Source organism: Berghia stephanieae, chromosome 12 (assembly GCF_034508935.2).
Source record: "Berghia stephanieae isolate SIO BIC M18660-M18661 chromosome 12, UCSD_Bste_1.3, whole genome shotgun sequence".
Classification (NCBI taxonomy): domain Eukaryota; kingdom Metazoa; phylum Mollusca; class Gastropoda; order Nudibranchia; family Aeolidiidae; genus Berghia; species Berghia stephanieae.
The window spans coordinates 41,056,402-41,083,901 of NC_088371.1; the positions used below are offsets into that span (position 1 = coordinate 41,056,402).

A 27,500-nucleotide genomic window follows, 5' to 3' on the forward strand; every position below is an offset into this window, starting at 1 on the left:
GCACGCACTGTCTTTAAAAAGTTTTAAACACAAATATCGTTATTCAAAAGACAGCACGTCTATCTTAAACACCATAATATTATATAATATACATTGTAACATACTGTACAGCGTTAAAGATAGAGTTACTTACTGTCACGGATCGGTACAGTGTTGAATGAACAAGTACAAGTGACCAGTTATTTCTCTCATCGCTACAGTACAACTGTGATACCAGATTTTCGCTCTTATTGTTGTTATTATTATTATTATTATTATTATTATTATTATTATTATCATTATCATGATTAACAGGGGAGGGGAGGGATGACTTGTTACACAAGAGATTCCTTCAATGAATCATCCCTAGATTTCTAACCATAACACCCAAACTGCTTCACCTTTCATGTATTTTTCTTTTCCTTTTCAGCAAGAGTAACTGACAACTGGCACCAACGCAATGTCCACGCCTGGCTATCCAGCCTATTACTATGGCGACTCACAAACAGGAAGCACCAACTACCTGGATGCCCCCGGAGGGGGAGGGGGTGGTGGTGGGGGCATGAGGCGATTCGCATCAAAGTCCAGTATTGTCGGGGGACAGAGCATGACAGGATCAAGGTAAGTCTGTGTTGACTCCTGTCGAGCGGGTGGTTGGATGGGAGCATCACCCTTGAATCGTATACCTATGATGTTCGCATGGGTGTACGATCCGATAGTGGCGGGTGGTTGGATGGGAGCATCACCCTTGAATCGTATACCTATGATGTTCGCATGGGTGTACGATCCGATAGTGGCGGGTGGTTGGATGGGAGCATCACCCTTGAATCGTATACCTATGATGTTCGCATGGGTGTACGATCCGATAGTGATGTCGTTTCTTCTTCTCTTTACTAGCCTATCCTGCTTCTTTGGTTTGTGATTGTATTTTTGACAGGGGATATTTTTTTTTTCTGTAAATATTCTGCCTGTTTGTTCTTGGTTATTTATAATTTAGCTTATGATATCTTTAGGTTATGATTTTGATTTACATTTGTACTATTTTTGTTAGATTGCTTGTTTTTTTGTTTCAGCGGTCTCTCATATAACCTCAATTGTGTTGGAAGAGACCTAAAGCAACAAACAAACAAAAGACTTCTGTCGTCCTTGAGAGCCATTAACCCCGTCCTTACCACCCATAGGAAAATCGTCACATTCGTTACGATGCAACCAACATTTTTCTCATTCTGATTTCTTTTGTACATCACAAATTATAAAGAAAATACTTTGTAATAGCGATATAAAATTAGACACTTGACATTATTATATATGGAATGTACTTGTTCCTTTTCTGTTTGAGTAGAAAAAAATCTATTTTTGTGTTGGGTGGGTGTGGAGTTTCATGAAAATTTCTGAAAATGGCTGGTAAGGAGAGAGTTAAGCCTGTGATATGACTTGTAGACTGGTCGGTCTTTCTCCATATTTCACTGTTAAACATTTGGTTCCCCGATTAGTTCATGTCAAATTACACAGACCAACTAGTTAAAACTTTCATAGCAGATTTTCTGTAACTAGAACAGTACCCTATTTACCGAACTTCATTCAGAATGGCAAAATTATAAGACTGAGTACGTAATATAATATCGAAGCAAGATGAGATTGAAGAGAGGTTATGGCCCTTTTCTTTTCTTTTCTTTTTTTTTTCCATTGTCGTTTGGATTTTCGAGAGAAAATCACCTTTTATAATTTCATTACCGTTATGATTATTATTATCATTATTATTATTATTATTATTATTATTATTATTATTATTATTATTATTATTATTATTATTATTATTATTATTATTATTATTATTGTTTTTATTATTATTTTTATTTGTTATTATTATTATTGTTATTATTATTATTATTATTATTATTATTATTATTATTATTATTATTATCATTATTATTATTATTATTATTATCATTATTATTATTATTATACTTGTTGTTGTTGGTGAGGCCAAAGGTACTTCCTAAGGTTGGCAATCAATCATTTCAGTTTTCCACCCTTCAGTGTTGGAATTGCCAACCAGCATCCCGTAGGTCATCCTCATCCATTCAATCTTTTAAAACTCAACTAAAAACCCATTTGTTTTCAAATGTAATTAATTGATGATCTGTTTGTTTTGTCTATTTGTACTCGTATATTTCAATTGATGTCAATGTGAAGCGCTTGGTGTCTGTTTAGACATGGTAATACACTATGATATAAGCGCTATTTATTATTATTAATATTATTATTATTATTATTATTATTATTACTACTATTATTCCATAATGATTATTATTATTAATAATAATTATGATAATAATGTTGCTTATGAGAAATGAATTTCCATTCAACGCATTCCACAGGTCCATGTTGTATGGCAGTCGACGCAGTTTATACTCCACCTACACCATGTCTGGTATGTCTTACGTCCTTCCTATCGTTGCCAATCAGCCTGACCCTTGGAAGAGACCCAATGACAACTGGCCCATCGCATTTCTCTCACTTTTCATCAATCCCTTGTTTGGCCTTTTTGCAATCCTTTTAGCTGGTAAAGTTTCTATTTATTTTTTTTTTTAATTTCGTCTTTTGTTTCCAGGGCAAGATCTTCCATTTTCATTTAAAACTTTGAGCTTTTATTTAACATAATTTCCACTAAATGTGCTCAAACTACTTTGCAAGGGGTTCCAAGTCAGTAGCAACACTTTAACATATAGGAAGACACATGAATCAGTCTGTAAGGAGTTATTACTTTTTTTTTTTTTTTTTTCGAAAAAAGACAAAGCTGTAAGCAGTCAGGTACTGGTTTATATATATAAGATATATCTTCTTAAACAATTTTGAACACAAGAGTAAAGCGTCGTAATTGCTTTCTTCCTGATTTCAGAGCAATCCAAGATCTACTATGCACGCTGCAAGTACGTGAAGGCTTCTCAATACGGGGCATATGCCAAAGGAACCGCTGCGGGAGGAGTTTATTGTACGTTTATCTTATTGGCTTGGGTCATCAGTGCAGTGTGCTGGGAACGGTATCGATATGGTATCTGATTCAACATCAAGCTTGTTCTTGTTTTATGTTTGTTTTTGGTTGTTTTTTTTTCGTTTTGTTTTTTTAAATGATGTTTGATGAGAGAAGCGTGTGAGCCTTTTGACAATATATATATTTCGGAACTGTCGATGTTGTGAAACAAAAAAATATATTAGACATTATGCGTGTAAGGAATTGGCCCTGGCATGTCCCAGGATTAAGATTTTTTGACTGGCAATTTAAAACACGAAACAAACAAATAGAGAGTAAAGCTCTAAGTCTGGATGATATTTTATTATAGTCCAAACATATTTTGCCATTTTGGGTCAAGGCCGTAGTGCGCTGGAGGGTGTCCCGTTTTACTCTTTGAATGAAAACTTGTCCGCTGTGAATATAAAACCCAGACAGTCAAATGCTTGAGATGGATCTTGTTTTAGCTTACAAAATAAAATTAAAAATTAGAAAAATAAATTGAAGGCTAAATGTTGTGTGGTATCAGTTATCAGTCAAATGACTTCAGATTGATCTTATTTTAACTTACACACCAAAAAAATTCTCTTTTTTTTTTAAATTCAAGGCTAAATGTTATGTGATATCAGTTATCCAATGAAATGCTTTATATTGTAGGCTGATACCAGAAATTAAAGGGAGTAATAATGGAAGGAGGTGTCGTCTTTTTTAAAAATTAGTCAACTAATTAAATAAATAGAGTCTGAATATAATATATATAAACGTATTTCATTTTGTAAATCTCATTTTCACAAACGAAATGTTCATTGATTTTTTTTTGTTTAAACTGATTCTTTCTGAAGGAAATATTTCATTGATTCTTTATTGAATTTTGTATCTTGATAAATACTTAAATCCATTAAAACTAATTATATAAATAAAGGAGTTTATCACAATAATGTTTGCTTCTTTTCATAAGGCCTGGCAAGATTTTTTTTTCTTTTTGTCTCTTTTATTGGAAAAAAAAAATTAAAGAATGTGGTTCCATTTATATTTCTATTGACTTTCATAACTTTAAAAAGAAGGGGATAATTTTGACAAAGTCAGTTTTATTTTTTAAAAATCTATCTTCAGTTTTGTTTGACTACAACGAAAATATTAAAATGAGCCGTTTCTGTTTTCACGTTTGAGCTTTTATTTATTAGTCATCCTCCTTAACTCTTAACCTTAAATTTAAACTCTTTTATTCAAGGAAAGTGCTAATGAAAATTAGATGAAATTACCTTTTAAAAGTATGAATTTACAAAGATGGTTGTTAAAACTTTCCCTTTTTATACTTTAACCTTAAAATCATTCATAAGTCAGGATTGGTATAATTTAAAAATAATATTTCTTACAAGCATTTTAATTCAGGAAGATTAATTTATCTAGGTTCAAGTTTGTATAAACCTGGCATTTTGTGAAACAGGAGGTCGAGGAATATTTTTATAAGGACATTGGTGAAATGACCCCTTCAAGATTTTAGTTAAGGCTTTTTAAAATTCTGCAAGCAATGTGGCAACAGTTTTAAGATCATTTTAGTTTTCTTTTAGCTTTATTACATCTCTTAAATTAAATGTTATTACAAGTTCTTCCTCTTCTTTGTAATGTAGAAACTTCAAGTTTGAGGACTAAACTCAATTTGGTTTTAAAACAAATTAGAAAAAGAAAATTTGTTTTGTGTCCAAGCGATTGGTGTCGTTGAATCAAAGTTATTGAGTTTATTTCATTTTTATATATATTTTCTAATACAATATTTTACTGCCTAGTTTTCGTGTAGCCATTTTACTGATTATTTAGTGGGTTTTAAAATAAGTTCTATAATTTGGCTATTTACCTTTATATATTTGTTTACTTTTGTTTTGGGGGTTTTGGTTTTTTTTTTTTTTTCAGGAATGTCGTTGAGAAGGTTTAAATAATTTTGGTTTAGGCTTCATTAGATTATATGGATTTTTAAAAAAGGTTTTATTGGGTAAAGTTGTCAAAGATGCATCAATCTGTATTGTCAAATAATTCCCATTTCAAATGCTATTTTCTTTGGGAATTGAAAGTCATCTTGAACATATTATGTATGTCCCATTCCATGATAATGTACACATGCTGTAAATAAATAACACATTCCATGAAACATTCCACAGTTTTATGACACACTCGTTATATATTCAATAAATACATTACGATTATGTTACCAAGATTAAGCTTCAGTGTTGTCTCCTTTATATTTCGATAGATTGTGTTACAAGGATTAACTCACTCAATCCTAGAGACTTTTGCTACTTTTCAAAATTGGAAAAAATGTGTTAAAATTGAGTATGTACATAGATAGTTTTATTCAACTATCATTAACATGTAAAATTTTTTTAAAACATTAGCTTTGATTCTACGCCTATAATTTGTCTTATAAAAATGTAATAAGTAGGCATGGGGTAAAAGTAACCCGGGTAAACTACGGACATAGTCGGTGTTAGGGTTGAGTGTGTTAAGTTTCAGTCTTGGGTCTTATATAATTGGGTATTATGCGGTTCTTGGTGGGGACCCGTGACCGTTCATGCAAGAAAATGCTATTGCTGTCTACTCGTTCCCTCCATTAATCCCCAAGGGAAAGTCTTGTCTTCCAAGGGAGGACTGGAATAACCCAGACGTCAGACGTCGCAATGCAGGCTGAGTGTGACTTGCTCAAGGCCACACAGCGTGATGGGAATCAAACTTGGTGCCTTTTGGGTATCAGTATCAGGGATGCCAAATTTTTTTTTTTTCAAAAAATACCATGGAATTGAGCGAATCGTCACATTTCACCTACCTGGTAAATGAGCAAACAAAAACATCTTTTAACCTGGAATGGCCGTTTTTTACATCGTTTGCGGCTGAAAAAAATCTCAAAATATCACTGATTTGCATTGCGGCCACAAATTCTGCAATTTTTTGGAAATTTAGGCAAAGAAAAAAATTAAAAAGAAGACGAATTTTTTTTTTTGTCATTTAAGCTTGTGTAGCTCGTGAAGGTAATTAATCAAGAGTAGTTTCTTTTTTTATTATCTCATTTTCTTCCTTTGTACTGGTGCTGATATGACCTTACATTTGTTGCAAACCCTTAGAAACAAATACCTTTCTCTTTCATGAACTTATTATAGATTTTAGGAAAATTAATCGCAACTTTTTACAATTTTGTTGCACAGTTTACTGTTTTAGCTTGCAAAATTAGGGGGGTTGCAAAAAACTGCCGTGTCAGTTTAACCCTCCCCTTTCCTTTGTAGGTGTTTGGGGCCTTGTTGCTTCAATTCCAGTAATATTACCTCTGTCTTGAGAAGAAGGGCCTTCTTGGAGACAGGAATAGCTGCCTAGGTGTGAAAAAACCCTGGCCATTTGGCATCCCAGGGGGTATGAAGCAAAGATCTTACTATTGTTTTTCTGCTCTTGCGCTGGAATGGAATTATTAGGTTGTAGCAGGTGTGTTTCCCCTCAGGGATTGATGAATGTTAGCCTTTCTATTTCTAGGACAATGAGTTCGGCATTGGTCTGCCAGATAAAAATCTGAAAGAGTGTGTTTGAAACAATGCCAGACAAAGCAGAAAAAAAAATACTTTATAAGAAAATAAAAAGAATCCCAAAAAATCTACCCATTGTGGCTTAGTCAGCCGTCTTGCTGTTTCTACCACTTCCCAGCATATTTTTTCTATCCACGTATCGGTGTCCCTATTCTGGCCATCCATCTTGGTTTTGTTGTTTTTCAGGGTTTTATGACTCTTGTGACACATTTAGGTCATTTTCAGCGCAGGTATAAAGGCACACGAGAATAATTAAGACAAAGGGTAATGGTTTAAATAGGAAACAGACTTAGATTCAATGAACACACTGTCGGTGTACTTAGTTTGAGATCACCTAAAAGTAAAAGTCTCATTCAGACACATGAAACAGGATCTCACCAAGAAGTCACTCAATGCTTACAAACCATAAAACTACTACATCACAGAGGTAAGGAAGAAAATATTCCCCAAAACAAATACTGCACATTTGACCGTTTCCTCCTCAACTAAGGACTCCGGTCGGGGCCTGGACAAAGTAATCTCATTCCAAAACAAAGACAGAAAGAACTCGGGGAGTGGGGGGGACATGTGAGGTGTAGAAGACACAGCAAGTGACCTACCGCCCCCTACCCAGAACTTTGTTTTTAAGGGATTTACGGCTTGCACTTGCAAACACATTTAGGTTTGTTTATTTGTTTGTTTTTAAGGGTTTTACGGCGCTTGCAACACATTTAGGTTATATCAGCGCCAGTAAAAAGGAAGAAAATGGGATAGTAAAAAGTTCTAGAATTACAATTAAAGCACCCAAGAACAAGTAAGACATAGGGGAACTGAGAACAAATAGGGATCAGATGTAGATTCCAAGAGCATACCACCAGTGTACTTAGTTTGAGATCACCTATAAGTCTCATCCAGACACAAGCACAAAATCCAACAAAGAGGAACACACTCAAATGCTTACATTATACATTCAAAATAACAAACATAATAATACATAACAGAGAGATGATTTACAAGGAAAAAAATATCTCCCAAAACAATAACTATGCATTTGACTGTTTCCCTCCCAGCTAGGACTCCGGCCAGGGACAGGACAAAACCAAGTAATCACATTCCAAGACAAAAGACAGAAAGCATGTTAGAAAACAGATATAATGGGATAGAAGACACAGTATGTACCCCCTGCCCACTGTGGGAGGTCAGGAACCCCACCCAGGCAAACACATTTAGGTCATATCAGTATCAGCGCCAATAAAAAAAAAGGAAGAAAATGGGATTGTCCAAAAAAAAAAAAAAAAGTATAAATTTACAATTCAAATACCCAATAAAAAGTAAGTCAAAAGGGGAATGGTTTAAATAGAGAATAGTTGGAAATTCCAAGAGCATACTGTCAACGTACTCAGTTTGAAATCACCTAAAAGTTAAAAGTCTCTTCCAGAAACCAGCACAGGATTCCATCAAGAGGATTACACTCGAATGTTTACAAGTTATCTTCCAAACAAAACAAATATCTTTATACCAGTACATAACAGAGATGATTTACAAGGAAAACGCAGATCAACTCCCAAACTGACTAATGTAATGTTTAACTGTTCCCTCCTGGTCAATGACTCCGGCCAGGTGCAGGACATACCAAGTAATCTCATTCCAAGTCAAAGACAGAAAGCAACTCAGAAAACAGATAAAAGTGGATAGAAGTAACAGCGAGTGTCCTGCCCACCACCCATAACTTTGATTTTAAGGGTATGTCGTCGCTTACGACACATTTGGGTCATTTCAGTGCCAGTAAAAAGGAAGAAAATAGGTCAAGCAAAAAAATGTTAAAAGCTTAGATCTACAAGAAAAGTAAGACAAAGGGAATGGGACAAATAGGGAATAGATTTTGATTCAAGGAGTATACTATCCTTGTGCATTATTTGAGATCATCTTCTTAAAGTCTTATCCAGCCACAAGCATAGGATCCCACTAAAAAGTACACACTCAAATGCTTACATTACATTATACATTCAAAACAACAAATATATATAACAATACATAACAGAGAGATGATTTACAAGGAAAAAAATATCATCTCCCAAAACTACAACTATACATTTGACTGTTTCCCTCTTGTCAAAGGATTCAGAGAAGGGAAAGGACAAAACCAATTAATCTCATTCCACGACAATAACAAAAAGCAAGTTAGAAAACAGATATACGGGTATAGAAGACACAGTGTGTGACCTCCTGCCAATAGTTGTGGGTCAAGACCCAACCCAAACCCAGAACTTTCTCAAAACACAAAGATCTGAAAAAGTATATTTTGTTTTTAAGGGTTTCACGGCGCTTGCAAAACATTTAGGTCATATCAGCGCCAGTAAAAAGGAAGAAAATTGGATAATACAAGCATTTTAGATTGAGGAAAATGGTTCAAATGAGGAATAGATGTAGATTCCAAGAGCTCACTATCACTGTATTTAGTTTGAGATCATCTAAAATTCTCATCCAGACACGAGCACAAGTTCCCACTAAGAAGAATACACTCAAATGTTTACAAATCTTATGTTAAGAATTTAAAAAAAAAAAAAAGTACATAACAGAGAGATGATTTAAAATATAAACTCCCAATACTCTAACTATACATCTGTCTGTTTCCCTCCCAACTAGGGCCAGAACAAAACTAAGTAATCTCATTCCAAGACAATAACAGAAAGCAAGTTGGAAAACACGATATAGGGGGATAGAAGACAAAGTAAGTGACCGCTCTGCCCACTATGGGAGGTCAGGAACCCCACCCAGACCCACAACTTCCTCAATAGACAAAAGATCTGAAAAAGTATGGACAGTGCCTGACAAAGCAAAAAAAAAAATTTAAAAAAACCACAACGAAAAAATAAAAATCAGCCTGCTCCCTAATTTGTCATTCAAACGGACAAAACAATAACGAAATAAGAAACACTAAATTCTTTTCAAAAATATTTTATTTTTATTTTTCTGGATGTCAATTGTGATAAAATGAACAATAGAGATTTTGCTGCAATTTTTTTCATAAAACATATTATCGATATATCAATACAGAATGGGATGACAATTATAATATTACAATTATATGAAGAAAAAAATACAAAGGACAATAATTGAAACTCCCAATATTTATAATACAAAAACATAGAATCAGCTTCTGTTAAATTACATCACAAATGAGGTTGTGCCAAAAGGTCGTTTCTGCGACATTCACCACAAAAATACTCCAATACTAACTTGTTTCGGGAAAAAAATTGATTTCTATGGGTTAAATAATAAAAAAAATAATCCAAAAATTGACAATCTAGCATTACAATTATAGTAATTTTTTAATTTATTTTTTTTAAGGGTTTTACGGCGCTTGCAACACATCTAGGTTATATCAGCGCCAGTAAAAAGGAAGAAAATGGGATAGAAAGTTCTAGAATTACAATGAAAGCAGCCAAGAGAAAGCAAGACAAAGGGGAACTGGATTATAGCTTTCTAAAGTGTCGAACATGTGTGGACAAAGTCGATATTCTATCCACGCTTTCTTGAACCTTCTAGAAACAATTTCTGCTACATCATTGGAGCTAGATCTTGAAACAATTTCTGCTATTCTATTGGAGCTAGATCCCCAGTTTTTGGATTATTTAACACCAATCAACTAACGTAACTGATGAAAACAATTCTTTTTTTTTTTTTTTCAAATAACTTATTATTGGAGTAATTTTGTGATGAAAGTCATAAAAACAACCTTTTAGCACAGCCTCGAATATAAACGAACAGCTGATAATAGTAAAATAGAAATAATATCATCTGTTTGTTCCGTAAGTATGGAGACGTTTAAAAGAATGGAATTTTTTCTTTTAATGACACATTTTACTCAAGATTTTACAAAGACACATTAGCAATGAAAGTATCTCAACATTCAATTTTTGTTCTCCGGATTTCAATAAAAAATACTTCTGTTTAACAATATAGAAAGTTCTGTCATTAAACCGCTACAGAATGAAACTACTACACAACGACACACAGAACATTTTTAGAAATCTTTAAAATTAGACGAAGGAAATGGGAAAAGCAAAGCTGCCAACTTTTCAGAAAGCCAAAACCAAAGTAGGACACCCTAATGCACAATACCGACATGACCCAAAACAACTGTTATGTTTGGTCTATTATAATACAATTTTGATTCAGAGAGCTTATTTATTATTATGTTCCTAATTTTGATTTGTTAGTCAAAGAAGCATAATCCTGGGATAGACAAGGGTTCAATTCCAGACAGTCCAATTTTGTTTTCATACAGTTTTTCTCCGATCGCCAAATTGGGACAGTCCTGATTGTATCAGAACAGCTGGCAGCTACGGTAAAGATTGTTAGAGGATAAAGCACCCGTAAGAATCCGACTCTAACTCGGCTTACAGTTATCTATCCCCCAGGCACAATCTTTGACGAAATCAGTTATCTATCCCCCAGGCACAATCTTTGACGAAATGGGTGCACTCAAATGTTTACCAAAAAAATCCAATCCAATACCTACCAAATTCTCTCAGGCAGTGATTCTCACACAAGTCCAAAGTCAATTTTTACTCTATATTTAATTTATAAAAGGAAGTTTAAAAAAAATTTTTTTTTTTTAAAAAGGTGCAATGATTAATATCCAACTAACACTATATACAAACTATACAAAAATGGTGCTTGATTTCCCCAGATACAAAGCCTGTATGAAATCAAATCCAACGAGTAAAGTCAAGCAAGGAAATGAATGCATGACATGTTTTCTATCAGCATGTTTTGTTGTTGTTTTTGTTTAAGCAATTAAAATTAAAATTGAGGCCTAACCAGCATGAACAAGTTCAAAACACAAAGACTTAAAAAAAAACAAAAAAAAAAACAGATCGGTGAGAGATAAATAAAACAAAAAGGAGAGAAAACAACTACAAAATGCTGTAAGTCTTATGGGGGTGTCTTGCTAGGTCAGAACCACATCAACAACACTAATAACAGTAATAATAATATAATGATGATAACATCAACATCAAATACGTTCATGATGAGAAACAAGCACTTAATGACACAACCGACGACACACACAACACATGCATGCTTAAGGCAGTGGTAGTAGAATGAAAATAGTACACATTATTATTATTATTATTATTTTTAAATCATCATTGGCAGTGCAGTGCGGTGCAGCTACCCTGCTAAAAATCACAGATATGTTTGCACATCGAAAGGAAAGACCCAACTCCAAAGTCTGATTTCACTTTCTATATTAAAATTATTACAATCTAAATGAATCTGAATAGCCTGATGATACACTCTCTCACCCCATTTCCCCTCAGCCCTCTAGAGTTCACCATGATTGAAAATCAAACAAATTAGTTAGTTTTCCATTCATATGAACTCAAGAGAGTTAAACAAAATCCCTCAAAGCCATAAGGCCCATGGAGCTGGAGGAGTTTATCCCGGTTTCTATTGTGCGAAAATGGACAATAGCAACTACTTGCTACCCTTGGGACGGGACACTAGTCTATCACTAAGTGCTTTCCACCAGCAGCAACGCAACCACTGTTGGGTTGACAGGGGGGGGGAAGGGGTCAGAAAAAAATCTAGACCACCGAAATGGATCTCAATCCCTTTGCATGTGAATTGAAGTGTTCTAACAACTCAGCAACTGGGACCCCCACCATTTCAAATTAACGGAGAGTAAAAAAAAAAAAAAACGAAGTTAAATATTTTGTCAAATTCTTATGGAAAAATTTTGGAACACAATTTTCAAAAAATTAATCCACAAGACGTCTTTGAGTGATTAAGCTGTGATCCAATTTACAATGTAATAATAAACCCATAAAGAGTAATAATAAGAAGAAGAATAAGTCATAATGATAATAATCATAATCAATGCCAACTATCATATGAATGTCCCATAACTACGCCAAATTTGAGAATAATTCCAATTACAGACAGATGCGCATCACAGGAAATGAGGCAGATGGGATAAAAAACAGAAAATTTCATTTCATATAATTAGTCTTAGTACGTATTATGATTAAATTGAAAGCCCAGAATACAAGAAGTCAACATTATTTCATTACAATTCTTTATAGAGGTGTTCCAAGTACAGAATGAATGCTTGAGGATGTCTCACCCCCCCCCCCCCCCCCCCCCCCCCCCCCCCCTTTGCCAGGGAATCGAAATTGTATAGTTAACCCTCTCATTACCTGCCATTTTCAGGATTTTCCTCAAAACTTCACACGCAACTAACACAAAAATAAATTTTTTATCACTCAAACACAATCACTGTAAAGTTTTTGCGATAAAAAATAACTTTAGCAAAACATGCTCATTGGACATTTTATGATGTACAAAAGAAATTTGAATAGGAAAAAAGTTGGTTGTACTGTAACGAATGTGACGATTTTCCTATAGTTGGTAAGGAGAGGGTTAATTCAAAAATCAACGTTCCAATCCATTTTGTTTGGTTCTTTTTTTCTTCTTTCTTTAAAAGTAGAAATCCTTCAAATCCATAATGCCCGTGAAACTGTGGTGTTTGCCAGTGTCTGCATGGGTAGCGATGAACAGACAATGGCACAGTTCCCTGCTACTCTTTGGAGGACAGTGGTAAACTATTGAGATTCCCTCCCCTCTAATATATATATATATATGTATATATAATTTTTAAAAGGACTAAATGCCCAAATGCAAACCTCCACCAAATGCATCTTGAGATGTCCCCATACACTCAGACTGCATGTGTATCACCTCTATTAAGAGCAGGGTTTTCACATTAGTCTCCTTACAAAAACAAAAAAAAAAGAGAAGAAAAAAAAGAAAAAAAAAACCCCTGTATGAAAATTACTCATATTGCCCCCTTTAATCGTCTTAGATATATATATCAGTCACCATCCTATGTGAGCACCTGTTAAAATTTGAGCTTATCATATCATTTTCCCTAAGTAGAGGAAAACACAAGTCACGTGATGGATGTCTCTGATAAAAGCTACCTCAAAAGAAAACCCCAAGCTCATCAAAATACTAACGTTTAAATAAAAGTATAACTTTAAAAAAAAAAATATAAAAAAATTAAATAGAATAAAATGATATACATGACACTATTCAATAGATTGAATCTTATTACCAATCATATCTTCACAAAAATATGTCTAAGAGGTAGGCTCACTCAACCCTAACACCGACTATACCCGTATTTTATACAGGCTACTATTACGCCGTGCCTATTTATTACATTTTTCTGAGACAAATTATAGGCGTAGTATCAAAGCTTATGTTTTTAGTTTTTACATGTTAATGGTAGTTGTTTAAAACTAGCTATGTACATGCTCATTTTTAATATATTTTTTCCAATTTTGAAAAGTAGAAAAAATCTCTAGGATTGAGTGAGTTAATATGCCCTGACGGATGATTACAATACATCAACACCCATTGATATTGATACTAGGTCAAAGCAAGTGGCAGTCATAGAGGACAATCTCATTATCAGTTACAGGAGGAAGGGACTGATGTAAAACCCTAATGAAATAAAATAAAATAAAAAGCAGGTCAACAATTTTATTTATAGCTAGAGAATAGGTGAACTGGCAGGAATGGTAGTGATGTAGTGATTTACAAATATTTTGTTTTACTCTCCAAGTAACACCTACATGATGATAATACATTTTGACATCTGCACCATTGAAAGATAAGAGATAATGCATATGGTCGCACACACAACAACAAAAAATAAAAAACACATATATTTATATCTACTTCTTCTTCCACCATTACCACCAAATATAATAAGCCCTGATGTTAGAGGATGTTCAGAACCACAAATATACTTTTGCAAAATTGACTGTTGTAAGTTCAATCTTTTAAGAATTCATTTTTGTAGGCATGTCCAAATTCAAACTGGTTCAGACCATTCTCTTACAATACAATATCAAATTATTTTTTCCATTAAAAAAAAACACACAAAAAACAGCTACAGTGTGTGTGTACTATACAAGACACTCTTTTCTTCAAGAATCTACTTTCTCTTCTTCATCAAATCAAGAAGAAGAATATAATAAAACAATACTCAAAATGGTCAGAATAAATGGCAGGTGTGTCAAGTGTCGAGGAAAACGAGGATAAAATGCCCTTGGATGGATCAAAGGCGACCAAGAGAAAGAAAAAAAAAGTAGATGTATATATATAGATGCATGTTTAGAGGTAATAGAAAATGGAAGAGTGGGGAACAAAGCAGAAGTAAGAACCAGCATGACGTAAGACCACCCAGTTTAATAGAGACTTGAAGTGGACCACTGAAATTCGACTACGACAACTGTATCGAGTAAAAAAAATTAACCAAAAATGATTTGAAAAATGAGTAGGAGTAGGCCTTTAGCTGCCGGGGGGGGGGGGGGGGGGGGGGGGGGGGGGGGGAGCAGCAATTAAATAAAGAAAATCACAAACCACAGTGAAATCATGATTCATGTCTAACCAAATAGTTTCTTTAAAATAAAATCCTGTCCATTATTGATAGACAAACAAATCATTAAAAATGTTTTTAAAAACAAAAAAAACCCACAAGACACAACATAATAATGGAGTAAGAAACAGACGGACCTGTGTGAGCGAGTACACCATCCACTACAGGAATCACACATAATTAACACGATCCCTGCTTAGTGAGAATTGGGCAGATCTATATATTGCAACCAAGAAAAAATTCAATAAATGGAAATTTACAACGACAAGAAAGAAAAATATACAATTATTTATGGTATGGAAATCGAAGCAAGCATCACTTCTTACCAAAAGAAAAAAAAAACCCATCCCAAATCCTATTATTTAAACTCAATCACATTATTCGAGCTCCTTGTCAATGCCCACTTGGTTGAACAAAAACATGGGAATACAAACCTAAAGCAGGAAATCAATGAACCAAAACCCTGGGGGAAATGGAAAAAATTGTACACGGCCGACTTGCCTAGATATTTCAATGAGAAAGAAGAAAAATTTAAAAAAATAAAAAAAATTCCAAAAACTTTACAACTTGTTTCAATTGTAGACCTACAAAATACAAAAAAAAATAAAAAAAAAAAAAGCTACAAGATGGAATGCTGATGATGTTGTGAGTTTTCAAAGCATTCGAACAAGCCTGGGCTCAATTTGTTTGGTTTGTTAGTTTTTAAGGGTTTTATGGCGCTTGCAACAGATACAGAGGGACAGAAGATACGGCTAGTACCTCCCTGCCCACTATGGGAGGTCGGGAACCCATACCTGCCAACCTATGCTGAAAATATATTGGAGTCAAACCAAAAAAGAAAAAAAGAGTCTGGGGGGGAAAAATAGGAGTAAACCTAAATTTTATGAAAGTTGCCAAGCATCCCTTAATGAGTATTACTTAGTACCATAAATTGAACAAATTTGCACTCACCAACATGAAAAATCAGTTTCGCATTTTCTTATTTACTTTTTTTATGGTCAAGACATGATGAATGAAAAAAATATAAATCTGAATTTTCCATATACGGCGGGGTATTCAAGAAGGAGAAAAAAATCGGAGTAAATCCGATTTTATCGGGAGACTTGGCAGGTATGGGAACACCACCCAGAGATGGGATAGAAGATACAGCAATCAAGTCCCTGCCTGCCCACTGTGGGAGGTCAGAACCCCACCCAGGAGCTCAATTGTCAGACCTCCTCTTTTTGATTCTGTCATTGCGATCACGGCTACCCCTACCACTGCTGCTGTTACCGTTGACGTCTGTGGTGGTGTTTGTGGTAACGTTCCTCGGGACCAGGAACACGTTTCCATCACTCGACTGTTGTAGGGAGTACTGGTTGGGGTCATATGGCTGTCCATGCTCATCGCGGAGCGATTCAAAAATGTGGGTGTAAAGGTGTCCAAACTTCTCCCTCATTCTCCTGGTCTCTCGTTCCATCTCCTCGCGTTCCTCCATCAGCCTGTCCCGTGCCTTTTGTAGATCAGTCATTTCATCCGATAAGGTGACGATGACACCCACCTTACGCTTGCGACAGTTCTGGGCTGCCAATTTATTCTTCCCTCTTCTGCGAATGTCCCGAATAAGAGTAAGCTGGGAAAACAAATAATTAAATATACAAAATAAACAACAACAAAAAGATAAAAATTGTTCAAAATGATCTCCTTAAATATATTTTTAAAACAATGATGCAAGAAATGAAGGATTCACGGCAAGTTCTCAGTTTAGGCAAGAAAACGGAGCTCAGCGTTCGGGGTAACACAGTCCTTCATAATGTCAAGTTAATTTATCTGGTTTTCCGACACTCTTGGTCATGAACAGAACAGGGTTTATATATGACATCAGACTTAAATTTGAGCCAAAATAAACTATTTCAACAAATTTGTGGGAAACGTTAAATAATAAATATGAACATCTATGTAGCACATTTCCATACATTTACCATGCTTAATGCACTTTGGAATGTTTCAATTATCCCCCCCCCCCCCCCCAAGCAGGCCATATAGAAGACTATTTCCAATTCACACAGTACCTGTCACCTATTAGGCATTTTGTAATGACACCCTTACACGATCTTTGACTGCCTATATAGCCAGGTACTCATCCACACCTGAGTCAAGTGGGGTATTGTGTGTTAATCGCCTTACCCAAGGACAACTTCGGGACCAGAATTTTCAACAATGAGTGCCACCCGTCCGGCCACTGACCATGCTTAACACTACTTGTTGACTTTTGTGACAAGACGACAGCACCGTACCGCTGGGCCACTGAGCGCATAAAACAAAATCATTAGAACCAAGAGTAGAATAACCAGAACCCTGCAGTTTTAATTATGCGTAGTCATAAACATAAAGAAACATAGTCTTGCTATTAAAAATCTTAGGATTACAAAGGAGAAAACATTACCTGTTCCTCAGTCAGGGTGTACTTGGTGAGCAAATCATTGAAGGTCTCTACAGGCGACTCAACAATCTCGTCAATACTAAACGGGACCTTCATCTCCATGGCCTTCTTCTCATCCCTGCACTGAGGTCCTTTCTTAGACTGGGGCTTCGGGGCGTATTTCTTTACCTGACAAAAACAGAATTACAAAATGGTTTTAGAAGTAGAGTAGCATTTTCAACACTTAGTTTTTAATAATCCATATCAGTGCCTCGGGGGTCCCAACAGCTCAGTTGCTAGACCAGCATACCTGCCAACTTGAAAATTTCAAATTCAGTAAGAAATACAAAATTCATCAGTAATTAATGGTCAAATTTCAGTAATACTAAAGCAAACAAAAATAATGATAGATACACCCTTTTATATATGTAAAATAAACTTATCGTGTTATATAGGCCTACTACTTACGCTCGGCTGGGCATCGCCAATGACCCCCGCGATAATAATATGCTTATTGATGACCTACTTTCGACACTGCACTGTGTCTACCGATGAGGGTAAAGTTTCTGTGTCAAGCCCATGACATCACTCATCGCCAGCCAACGAGGCATTGAGATTTTTTATTGTAGCATGCGGTAAATAATTTTTTTTTAATTATTATTTTTTAATTTAACGTTGCGACCATTTGTATCAGTAATATTTCTTCTATTTCCGTAAGTCTGTAATTGTCCTTACGCTTCCGTAACAATTACGGATGGTCCGTAATAATAGGCAAGTATGGACCAGTCACGCAAATGGAAATGTTGATTGGTTGTTTTTAAGGGTTTTACTGCACTTGCAACACATTTAGGTCATATCAGTGCCATTTGATAGATGAAAACATTCCAGATGTACAATTAAAAGGACTTGAAGAAAAAGTAAGACAAAGGGGAATGGTACAAATAGGTAACAGATGTAGATTCCAAGAGCACACTATCAGAATACTTAGTTTGAGATTACCTAAATGTTTCACCTAGACACCAGCACAAGATCCCACTAAGAGGAACACATTCAAATGTTTAAAAATCATGTTAAAATTTTTTTTAAAATTACAGTACATAACAAGAGAGATGATTTACAATGAAAAAAAATATCATCTCCCAAAACTCTTAACTATACATTTGACTGTTTCCCTCCCAGCTTGGGTATCCGGCCAGGGCCTGGACAAGACCAGGTAATCTCATTCCAAGACAAAGACAGAAATCATGTTGGAAAATAGATATATAGGGGGGGGGGGGGGGGGATAGAAGTATCAGTAAGTGCCTCCCTGCCAACTATGGGAGGTAAGGAACCCCACTCAGAAATAGCATCTTCCTTACCTCTCTGGGTACATGTCCAGGCAAGGTATTGTAAGTGTGGTTGTGGGCAACTTGATGAGCCAAAGTTTTAGTGCCATGAGGGTCGTGTTCTGTGTCGTTTGAGTTGGTGAGGTTGTGGTATCCCATGGTCGAGTCAGCTGGGCTGCCGGCATAGGATGAAGAATTTGAAGATGAAGAACTGAAAGCTCCTTTGCCACCAAATCCAGAGTCAGAGGATGATTCAGACAAACGAGAAACTTTTCTGTACGGAGCATCAAAGGCATTGGGTCCACTGTAGTCGGCACCGCCTGTGGCTCCTTCCAGACCATCAAAGGCATCAGCCAATTCCTGGGTCTACAAAATCAAACAAGATGTGATAAAAAGGATTACTTATCGAAACATCAGAATGGGTAATGTTAATATCAGATTTCAAAAAGCCCGGTTAAGTTATTTATCTTATTTATTTATATGAAGGGATCTAAAAATTATTGGACATTTTTATTCTATCAAACAAGCTTCCGATTTGGTCATTACGATTGGATGAGATTATCAAAAAATATTATGAAAAAATGCAAAAATGATAAATGCTTGAATCACCCATTTCTATAATCAACAATTATACACTGGAGAGCCGCAATCTTTTTTTTTTTTCTTTTTTAATCCTCTTCAGTGCTGATGGTGACAAAAAGGGAAAAAGGAGGAAAATTATGAATGGTTTTCTTTACGCCACATGTTTACTTCACTAACACCCCTTTTAGAGCCATTGAGATGATAAACTATTCTAGCGATCTTCCGGATAGTGGGGAAGCTGCACCACTTTGGTCCACCACACATCAAATCTCTCAAGGCCAAAAATTTGATTGAGGAAAGTGTCATTTTTTTTAAAAGGAGGATATTTCTCTGACACAAAAATCGCGGATTTCCGCGGATCCAAGGAAAACCATTAGCACTGATTAAGATTGGATGAGATTATCAAAAAATGATATTATGAAAAAAATGAAAAAACGATTATTGCTTGAAACACCCATTTCTATAATCAACAATTATACACTGGAGAGCCGCAATCTAATTTTTTTTTTTTTTTAATCCTCTTCCAAAGATAGAGAGAAATGAAATCATATGAAGACATGAAATCAGAGTTTACAATGGCCTTTGGTGCCGTACCTCTGTGAAAGATGCTGAAGGCAAAGAGTTGACTGTATCATTTCCAGTCCCCGACATGGCAAAACTGTCCACATCTGTGGGATAAAAATAAATTATAGAAATATCACAGCATTAAACCAATTAGAAAATTTGAACAAAATGTAGATGTATACCGTCATCATTTTTATTAATGGGGGCTGATCCTACTTCGAATGAAATCATTGAAAGAATTAACGAGCAACTTAAAATTCCCATGTTGAAAAAAAAACAAAAAACAATTTATATAAATATTTACGTCATATCCTTCAGACTTAAATCTAATAGTCCCTTCTAACTTTGAAAAAAAACCAGCTCAATCCACTTATGCTATATGTGCAAATTGTTTCGAAACAGTATTCTACTTTAAGTATTATCTTTATGCTTCTGATCATTAATTATTAAAGCCAACTTTATATAATTCTAAAATTAAATTTATTTTTTTTACAAATTAAAAAAGAGAAAAGATATTTCTCAACTCTGATCATTTTGACTTAAAATACAATTTCCTCGACATCAAAAAAAGAAGAGATAAAAAAAAGAGCATTTCTATTGCACTTATTCCATAAAATTTGCTCAAAGCTCTTTACAAGGTGTCCCTAACCAAAAGCAACCCTTAATGTGTAAGACGAGACACGACGCCTGTTATTCAGATAGAAATATAAGTGTTAATGGCCAGGTACTCATTTCACACCTGAGTAGAGAGATAGAATGTGAGTAAAGAGCCTTTTCCAAGGACTCAACTATGGGCTGTTCAGAGCAAGACTCAAACCCAGGACCTCCTGATCCAAAAGCAAATGAATGTCATACCACAAGACCAAGTAGCCGCATATTCAAACAAAATAGCCCATGAATGAGGCAGGTCATGTATTGAATTACCTGAGGAGCCAGTAACATTGTACAGCAAGTCTGAGGCTTCTGTCATTGTGTTGAAGAGATCCTCCATGTTCTCTAAATCAATGTCGTCAATGTTGTCTTGGGGCAAGGCAGTCAGGTTTCCAAATATATTGGTCATGTTCCCAGCCTCCCAGTCCAGGGACGTGTTCATAGCACACGGTTGGGGAGGCATGCTGGAATTGGTCAGGGTCACGGCTCCTAAAACATTTTAAAAAATAAAAAAAATAAAAAAACAATGATAATCCTGGTTCCACTAATCCCAAGGTCCAGAAAGGCATGCAGAACTGCCTCCCTCAAATTGGAAAAATTCGTAGTTTTCAGGGATTATGACATAGTGGACATTATATTATAACTACCCTTAAAAATTACCCGTGTGTGTTTAAATACACTAAACTTATGCTTTAAACTCCTTTATATACCAGGTTTGGAACAAAAATTTGATTTCAAGAGGTTTATTGAATTACGTTTGTCAGTTTCCATTAACTCTTATCAAGTTCATATGCATGGAAAATCGAACATTTGTTCGATTTTCAATGAGGGTGAACTCGAGGGAGTTAAACAGGGTTTTGTTAAGGTATTGTAGCACTAGTGATTTAGAAAAAAATTAATTTGAGATACAATCCACCATAAACATGTACATGGTACAAGAAAAAAAAAGAAAACAGAAGAAAATTTGGTCAAATTTCACCCCTCAGATAATCTTTATAATTTGGTATAAATTGAAATTACATCATACACATTATAAATATAAGACTAACCCAGTTCGGGGACAGGCTCGATATCAGAGGAAGGTAGAGTGGCATCCTGAATGAGAGGCAAGTCAGCACTGGTGAATAGGTTATTCTCCAAAACAGATTGGACGGGAGGTGCAATCTCTGATTTGGCACAAAGGTCAAATTCTTGAGAGGTGGTGCTAGTCAATGACTGTTGAGCCCCACCGACCAACACTGAATCCACTGAGGGAGGGGTAGTGAGGGAGACATTCAAATATTCTTCCACTTCACTCCATTCATTCTCCAAATTTTGAACCGGTTGCAGCAGATTATCCATGCACAACTGCTCCATGGTCTGAGGCTGTAGGATAAAAAAAAAAATCATTTTAAGAGGGTTTTGAAAGTTTCCAATTAGCAGTGCTGATGGTGACAAAAAGGGAAAAAGGAGGAAAATTATGAATGGTTTTCTTTACGTCACATGTTTACTTCACTAACCCCCACTTTTAGAGCCATTGAGATGACTCTAGCTATCTTCTGGATAGTGGGGAAACTGCACCAGTTTGTTCCACTACACATTAATTTTCATTAAATCTCTCAAAGCCGGAAAATTTGATTGAGGAAAATGCCTTTTTTCAAAGGAGGAAATTCCTCCTCGGACACAAAAATCGCGGATTTCTGCGGATCCGAGGAAAACCATCAGCACTGAATTAGACAATGCAATCTGCATTACAGCTTTAGAGTTATTGAAAATAGTTGAAGCCAACATAACTTTTTTCCCCTAATATGCCCAAATATTTTATAAAATTTAAATATTTAACAAAAACATCTGAACCTCATTTGCACACCTACCACAGGCTACAATCAAAATTTGAAATGTTTCAGATTAAAAATTTTTTTAAAAGAAACATTCAAGCTGGAAATGCAAAATTTAAAACCCTCTTTTCATACACAACACGCATTGGATAAGAAAGATATAATATAAGGTTAACTGAAAGGAAGGAAACTCAAAAAACTCCCATCAATTGGAAAAGTAGAATAAGTGCAATACAGGTCAAATGGCACATACTTTATTCTTAATAATCATGACAAAACTATCCAATCTGGTTAACATACCTGCGCCTCTGCGGATGCATTGAAATTGGCCAAATCATCTGCAAATGAGTCAGTCACGGAGGCATCTAAGTTGGACTGAAATTCGTCAACATCGACTCTAGTGCAAATGTAATCCAGGGCAGCTTCCAACGTAAGAAAGTCCTGTAACATAAAGACCAGTCAATCTATTCATTTGTGAGGAATCATTTAAAATATGCTGACAATGAAGACCATCTATTATGATTTTCCCATGCGCTCGAGTAATTAATCACATTGTAAAATGTGCTCAAAATAACATACATAATAAAAAGCGCTCACAGTTTTTGAAATGTCCAACACGAAAATAGATGATATTGTCCAGCTTGACCCATGGTTAGATTTACTCATTTCATAAATAAAGCAGCGCGTTTACATTTATTAAGAAATATCCAATCGTTCGTTTGACAGCAGCAAACCATGTGATTGGCATTCGGTTAGACGAAAACCTGAATATAGATCGTTCCCACTATGGGGAAATGGTTTGGTGTTCATCAAAACTGAGCAATCCCATTCCATAACAAAGACAGAAAGCAACTCAGAAAACATATATTAGGGGATAGAAGACACAGCTAGTGACCTCCTGCCCATCATGGGAGGTCAAAGAACCTCACCCAGAATTTTCCAAGTCAGATTCACCTCAATATAACAGGAAGTTGGTGAGGGGGAGGGGGGTGGGAGGGTGTGTGTGTGTTACAAATAGTGCATTGTAGACTTACGTCATTTTCATCGACATTAGTAGCAACAGTTTCACTAGCAGGGCTATTGTCCTTGGCAGTTGACGTATCTTGTTTCTTGACCCATTCACCTGAAAATTAATGAAATAAAAATGCAAACCCCGATCACTAAATGGTATTATAGCGGTCAACTTTTCGAATAGCAAAATCGGGACACCCTTAAGCCCCTATCATGATCTAAAACAACAGTGTGTTTGGACTTACTATGCAGCGTCGTCCTCATTGACATAGGCCGCCCGCACTCTGCGATGACAAAAGTCTGCCCATTCCCTTCGTCTTTTGACAGTATCACTTAACTTTCTTCCATTCACATCTGTCCATTCTAGGATATTTTTTATATCACTAAGCCTAGGTCTTCCCCTTCTTTGTTTGCCCTCCATTTTCCCCTGTACCACATCTTTCATTAGATTGCATGTGTTTCGGCATATGTTTGGACTACTATATACTACATATCTAGATTAAGAGCCTTGAGTGTCCTTGTTTTAATTTGCTAGTCAGAAATATACAATCCTAGAACATGCAAGGGTCATTTCCATAAATACAAAAGTCCAATTTTTTTTTTTAAACAAATTTTTCTCCAGATTGCCAAATCGGGAAAGTCCCAATTTTATCAGGACAGTTGGCAGCCATGTGGTATAAATGGATTGACGACAATACAAATAATTTGTTTTAAAAAAAAAAAAAATAAAATAAAACACATTTTTAAAAGGTCCATGTGCACTTCTATGCAACTCCCTGATACTTTTCTACAGTTGTAATCAGATATTTAGTTAGCTCAGCCTGGCATTGAAAAAATGATAAGTGATAAGTGAAGAAGGTAAAATAATAGAGAAAGAATGAAAGGAGTGAGGAGGAAAGGGAATGACAGAGAAAGACACAGAGAGAGATAGAGGAGGAGGAGAGGGAAAGATAGAGATAGAAATAGAGAGAGAGAGAGAGAGAGAGAGAGAGAGAGAGAGAGAGAGAGAGAGAGAGAGAGAGAGAGAGAGAGAGAGAGAGAGAGAGGGGGGGGGGGGGGGGGGGGGGGGGGGGGAAGAGGGGGAAAGAAGGAAGAAAAGAAGGAGAGAAGGGAGAAAAGAAGAAAGAAAAAAAAAAGACAAAATATGAGATTGTTAGAAAAAAAAAAGCCAAAAAAACTCACCAGTTTCTCCATCCCTGGAATAATTTCTGTTCAACCACTTGCTCGCCTCTTCCTGTTTATTTTTTTCCTGTTTTTCACGAGCAGCAACTTGGGCCTTGAGCTAAACACAGAATACAAACAGAGAAATGAAAAACTAACATATCAAAACTTGACAACTCAATAAATGACCGAAAAATAAAACACTGTACGAGATAAATAATTGACAAAACTCAAAATGACAATAAATTTCATTTTAAAATATTTAAAATATATACCGTACCTATATTGAAAGTTTATATATATTTTACTTTTAAAAGCAAAGCAATTCAAAGATCTAAAGAAATATTTTTCAACTCATCAAAAAAAAAAAAAATTTGTTAATAATAATAATAATAGTAATAAAAGAATCTAAAAAGATAATAAATTATAAATGAAAAATGTCGACAAAGATAATTGAAAATCACATCTGGAACAGGTTGTGTAATTCACAATCATTGACAGTGATAGCTTAGTTCCCTAACCATCCCCCACCCGCATATCCACCCCAAACCCTTTTTTACTTGCAATTCATTCATACCTTTTCCTGTTGCTTGAATTGCTCCTGTTCACGCTGCTTCTCCAACTCCTCCCTCAAAGAATGGTCATACACCTCCTTGCCCACGCCCAAATCAACATCCTGTTTCCACAAAAGCTCGATGAGATTCAGATCCTGAAAATAAGGTAGAAGAAATAAATTGCAATTGATAAGTTCATTCTTTTTAAATCAGTGCTGATGGTGACAAAAAGTGAAAAAGTAGGAAAATGCTGAATGATTGCCTTTAAGTCCCATTTTTACTGCACTAAACCCCACTTTTAGAGCAATTGAGACTATTATTGATACTCTAGCTAACTTCTGGAGAGTGGGAAACTGCACCTGTGTGTTCCACCACACATCAACTCTCTCATTGCTAGCACATTGTTTCAAGAAAATGCAATTTTTAAAAGGAGTAAATTCCCCTCTGGACTCCAAAATCGCGGATTTCCGCGGATCCGAGGAGAACCATCAGCACTGTTAAATGTTAAAGAGGGATGAAATGGAAGAATAAATAAAGCCTGCAGTCAATTAACATAACTACAGAACAAGTTTGATAAGGAAATAAGATGTTCACTACAAAACCCTTCAATTTCAAATTTATATTGAACAGAAATATATATTTTCTAAAAATAAATTAATCAGTCAATAAAAGATCTACATTGCAATTAAATTTTAAAACTAAAGGGGCCAAAAATTTTCTAAGCAAGTTGAACACTTTTATTTTAAAACTAAAACTTTAATTTAACTGTGACATTTAACACTAATTTTATATAAAAATGAGAAAACTTAAGTACCTCTCTTGTTAAATTGCAACCGGGGAAAGGGCTATAATTATTGAATAAAAATGAAACATCAACGGATAATGGCTGCTCCACTTGAGATGAGGTACTGGAGTCATTTACTTCAGGCTCAATATTCGTGATGCTCTCCAATTCATTGAATAAATTGGCACTCTCCTGTGGTAATGCTTGAGATTGTGAGGAACTCTCTGGTACATTGTCACTTTGTAATTCAGTAATATTATTATTTACAGCAGTAACAGTTGACTGATTATTATTATTATCATCACTATTTACATTTATAAATGAAGGATCAACTATATTGGCATTATGTTGAGATCCGCTTACAAGGAAAGCTTCAATTTGATTGAGATTAGAAGGGTGAATATGAGATGTGTTGAAATTATTGATGACATTTCTGTACAAAACACTCAAAGCTTCCGTGTCTCTGAGTTTGGGATGCCTAAATGAATGTATACTGTTTGTTGAATGAAAATTTGCTGGTGAGTAGACCACTGTTTGTCCCTGAATAATATCTTGAACTTCTGGGTAGTTGATGAGATTGTTTATATTCGTCAAACCACTGAGATCTGTGCGTAAAAGGCTGAGCAGGATGGCCAAGCCGATGAGGCCATCCGTAAAATATTCTTTGATCATCCTCCAGGAAGTTGCCTGAACTGCTTTGTGTTCGGTCCGTTCAAAACAAATTTAAATGTAAGTAATGTAACGTGAAGAAAACATTGGAAATCAAACAAGTCCGGTGAACAGTGTATGATGACTAATGAAGAAGTGTTAAACTTAAACACGGCCACACATCACATCACACCCAATGTATAAGGTAAATGCACCAATGTTGATTCATGAGGGACCAACAAAAACTATCAGCAAGTTTCTAATTTTGGACACCCGACTCCGACCCTTGGAACTGGTCAAACAATGAGGCGAGACTGAGACATCAGAATCAGATGGTATTATTTTGACAACAGCTTGTTTACCAAAGAAAACCAATACTGGTTGATTTAATTCATAACTAATGCTCATTCATATCCTTTTTTATTATAATTATACACACGCACAGCTCAAATAATGCCCGATGTGCTATCTAGTCTGCTATGTGACGTAATGTGCTGTGACCCTAAAAAGGCGTCTTTTGACAACATTGAACTGACGTCACATTACATTAGATGAATGAATGACCGTTTCTTTCCAATTTTCTTTGTTGTTTTTTAACTTGGAAAAACAAAGCCGGTTAATTCCAATCAAATTTCTGTCACACACATGTTAAGGAAAACACTTCCTTGGGAATTTGCAGCTAAATCTATTTTCCGTGTTGTATTTTCCCGGAAAACTGTTAGAGGGGAGTGTGAAATTTCGCTGAAATTTTGACTTTGTCGGGAATGTTCCTTTAGTTTACATACGAGACGTGAATCAGCAGATTGGAAGATTTTCACATGGAATGACTTTGCGCATGCGTCACAACGGGTATAGCGGAAGTAGTCATGTTGTTATTTTTAGGTATATACATCCGGTTTTACCGAGGAAAATAACAACACATCAATATTATTATTATTTCATTTTTCAATATTTACATGATTACATCATTCACTATTGACAGAACCCATGAATGTCACAAGCAATTTGAC

At 35.4% G+C, this 27,500-nt stretch overlaps 2 protein-coding genes across 3 annotated transcripts in view; one reads left to right on the forward strand and one right to left on the reverse strand.

Moving 5' to 3' along the window:
• Positions 1–5,208, forward strand: part of LOC144957995 (uncharacterized) — a 5,748-nt gene extending 540 nt beyond the window's left edge. Inside the window, exons 2-4 of the mRNA XM_078889574.1 lie at positions 410–600; positions 2,361–2,545; positions 2,882–5,208. Coding sequence (XP_078745700.1) covers positions 440–600; positions 2,361–2,545; positions 2,882–3,042 — 507 coding nt within the window. The 5' untranslated portion in view covers positions 410–439 and the 3' untranslated portion in view covers positions 3,043–5,208. The remainder of the gene's footprint in view (positions 1–409; positions 601–2,360; positions 2,546–2,881) is intronic.
• Positions 5,209–14,404: 9,196 nt separating this feature from the next.
• Positions 14,405–27,500, reverse strand: part of LOC144958143 (endoplasmic reticulum membrane sensor NFE2L1-like) — a 13,744-nt gene continuing 648 nt past the window's right edge. Inside the window, exons 1-11 of one of the 2 annotated variants that reach the window (XM_078889889.1) lie at positions 25,873–27,500; positions 25,082–25,213; positions 24,526–24,625; positions 23,367–23,455; positions 22,633–22,773; positions 21,565–21,880; positions 20,789–21,004; positions 19,895–19,968; positions 18,752–19,084; positions 17,418–17,582; positions 14,405–16,604 (exon numbers count right to left, since the gene is read on the reverse strand). The exon at positions 25,873–27,500 is cut by the window's right edge and continues 546 nt beyond it. In XM_078889889.1, coding sequence (XP_078746015.1) covers positions 16,194–16,604; positions 17,418–17,582; positions 18,752–19,084; positions 19,895–19,968; positions 20,789–21,004; positions 21,565–21,880; positions 22,633–22,773; positions 23,367–23,455; positions 24,526–24,625; positions 25,082–25,213; positions 25,873–26,514 — 2,619 coding nt within the window. In that variant the 5' untranslated portion in view covers positions 26,515–27,500 and the 3' untranslated portion in view covers positions 14,405–16,193. The remainder of the gene's footprint in view (positions 16,605–17,417; positions 17,583–18,751; positions 19,085–19,894; positions 19,969–20,788; positions 21,005–21,564; positions 21,881–22,632; positions 22,774–23,366; positions 23,456–24,525; positions 24,626–25,081; positions 25,214–25,872) is intronic. The other variant, XM_078889890.1, reaches the window with a different exon arrangement.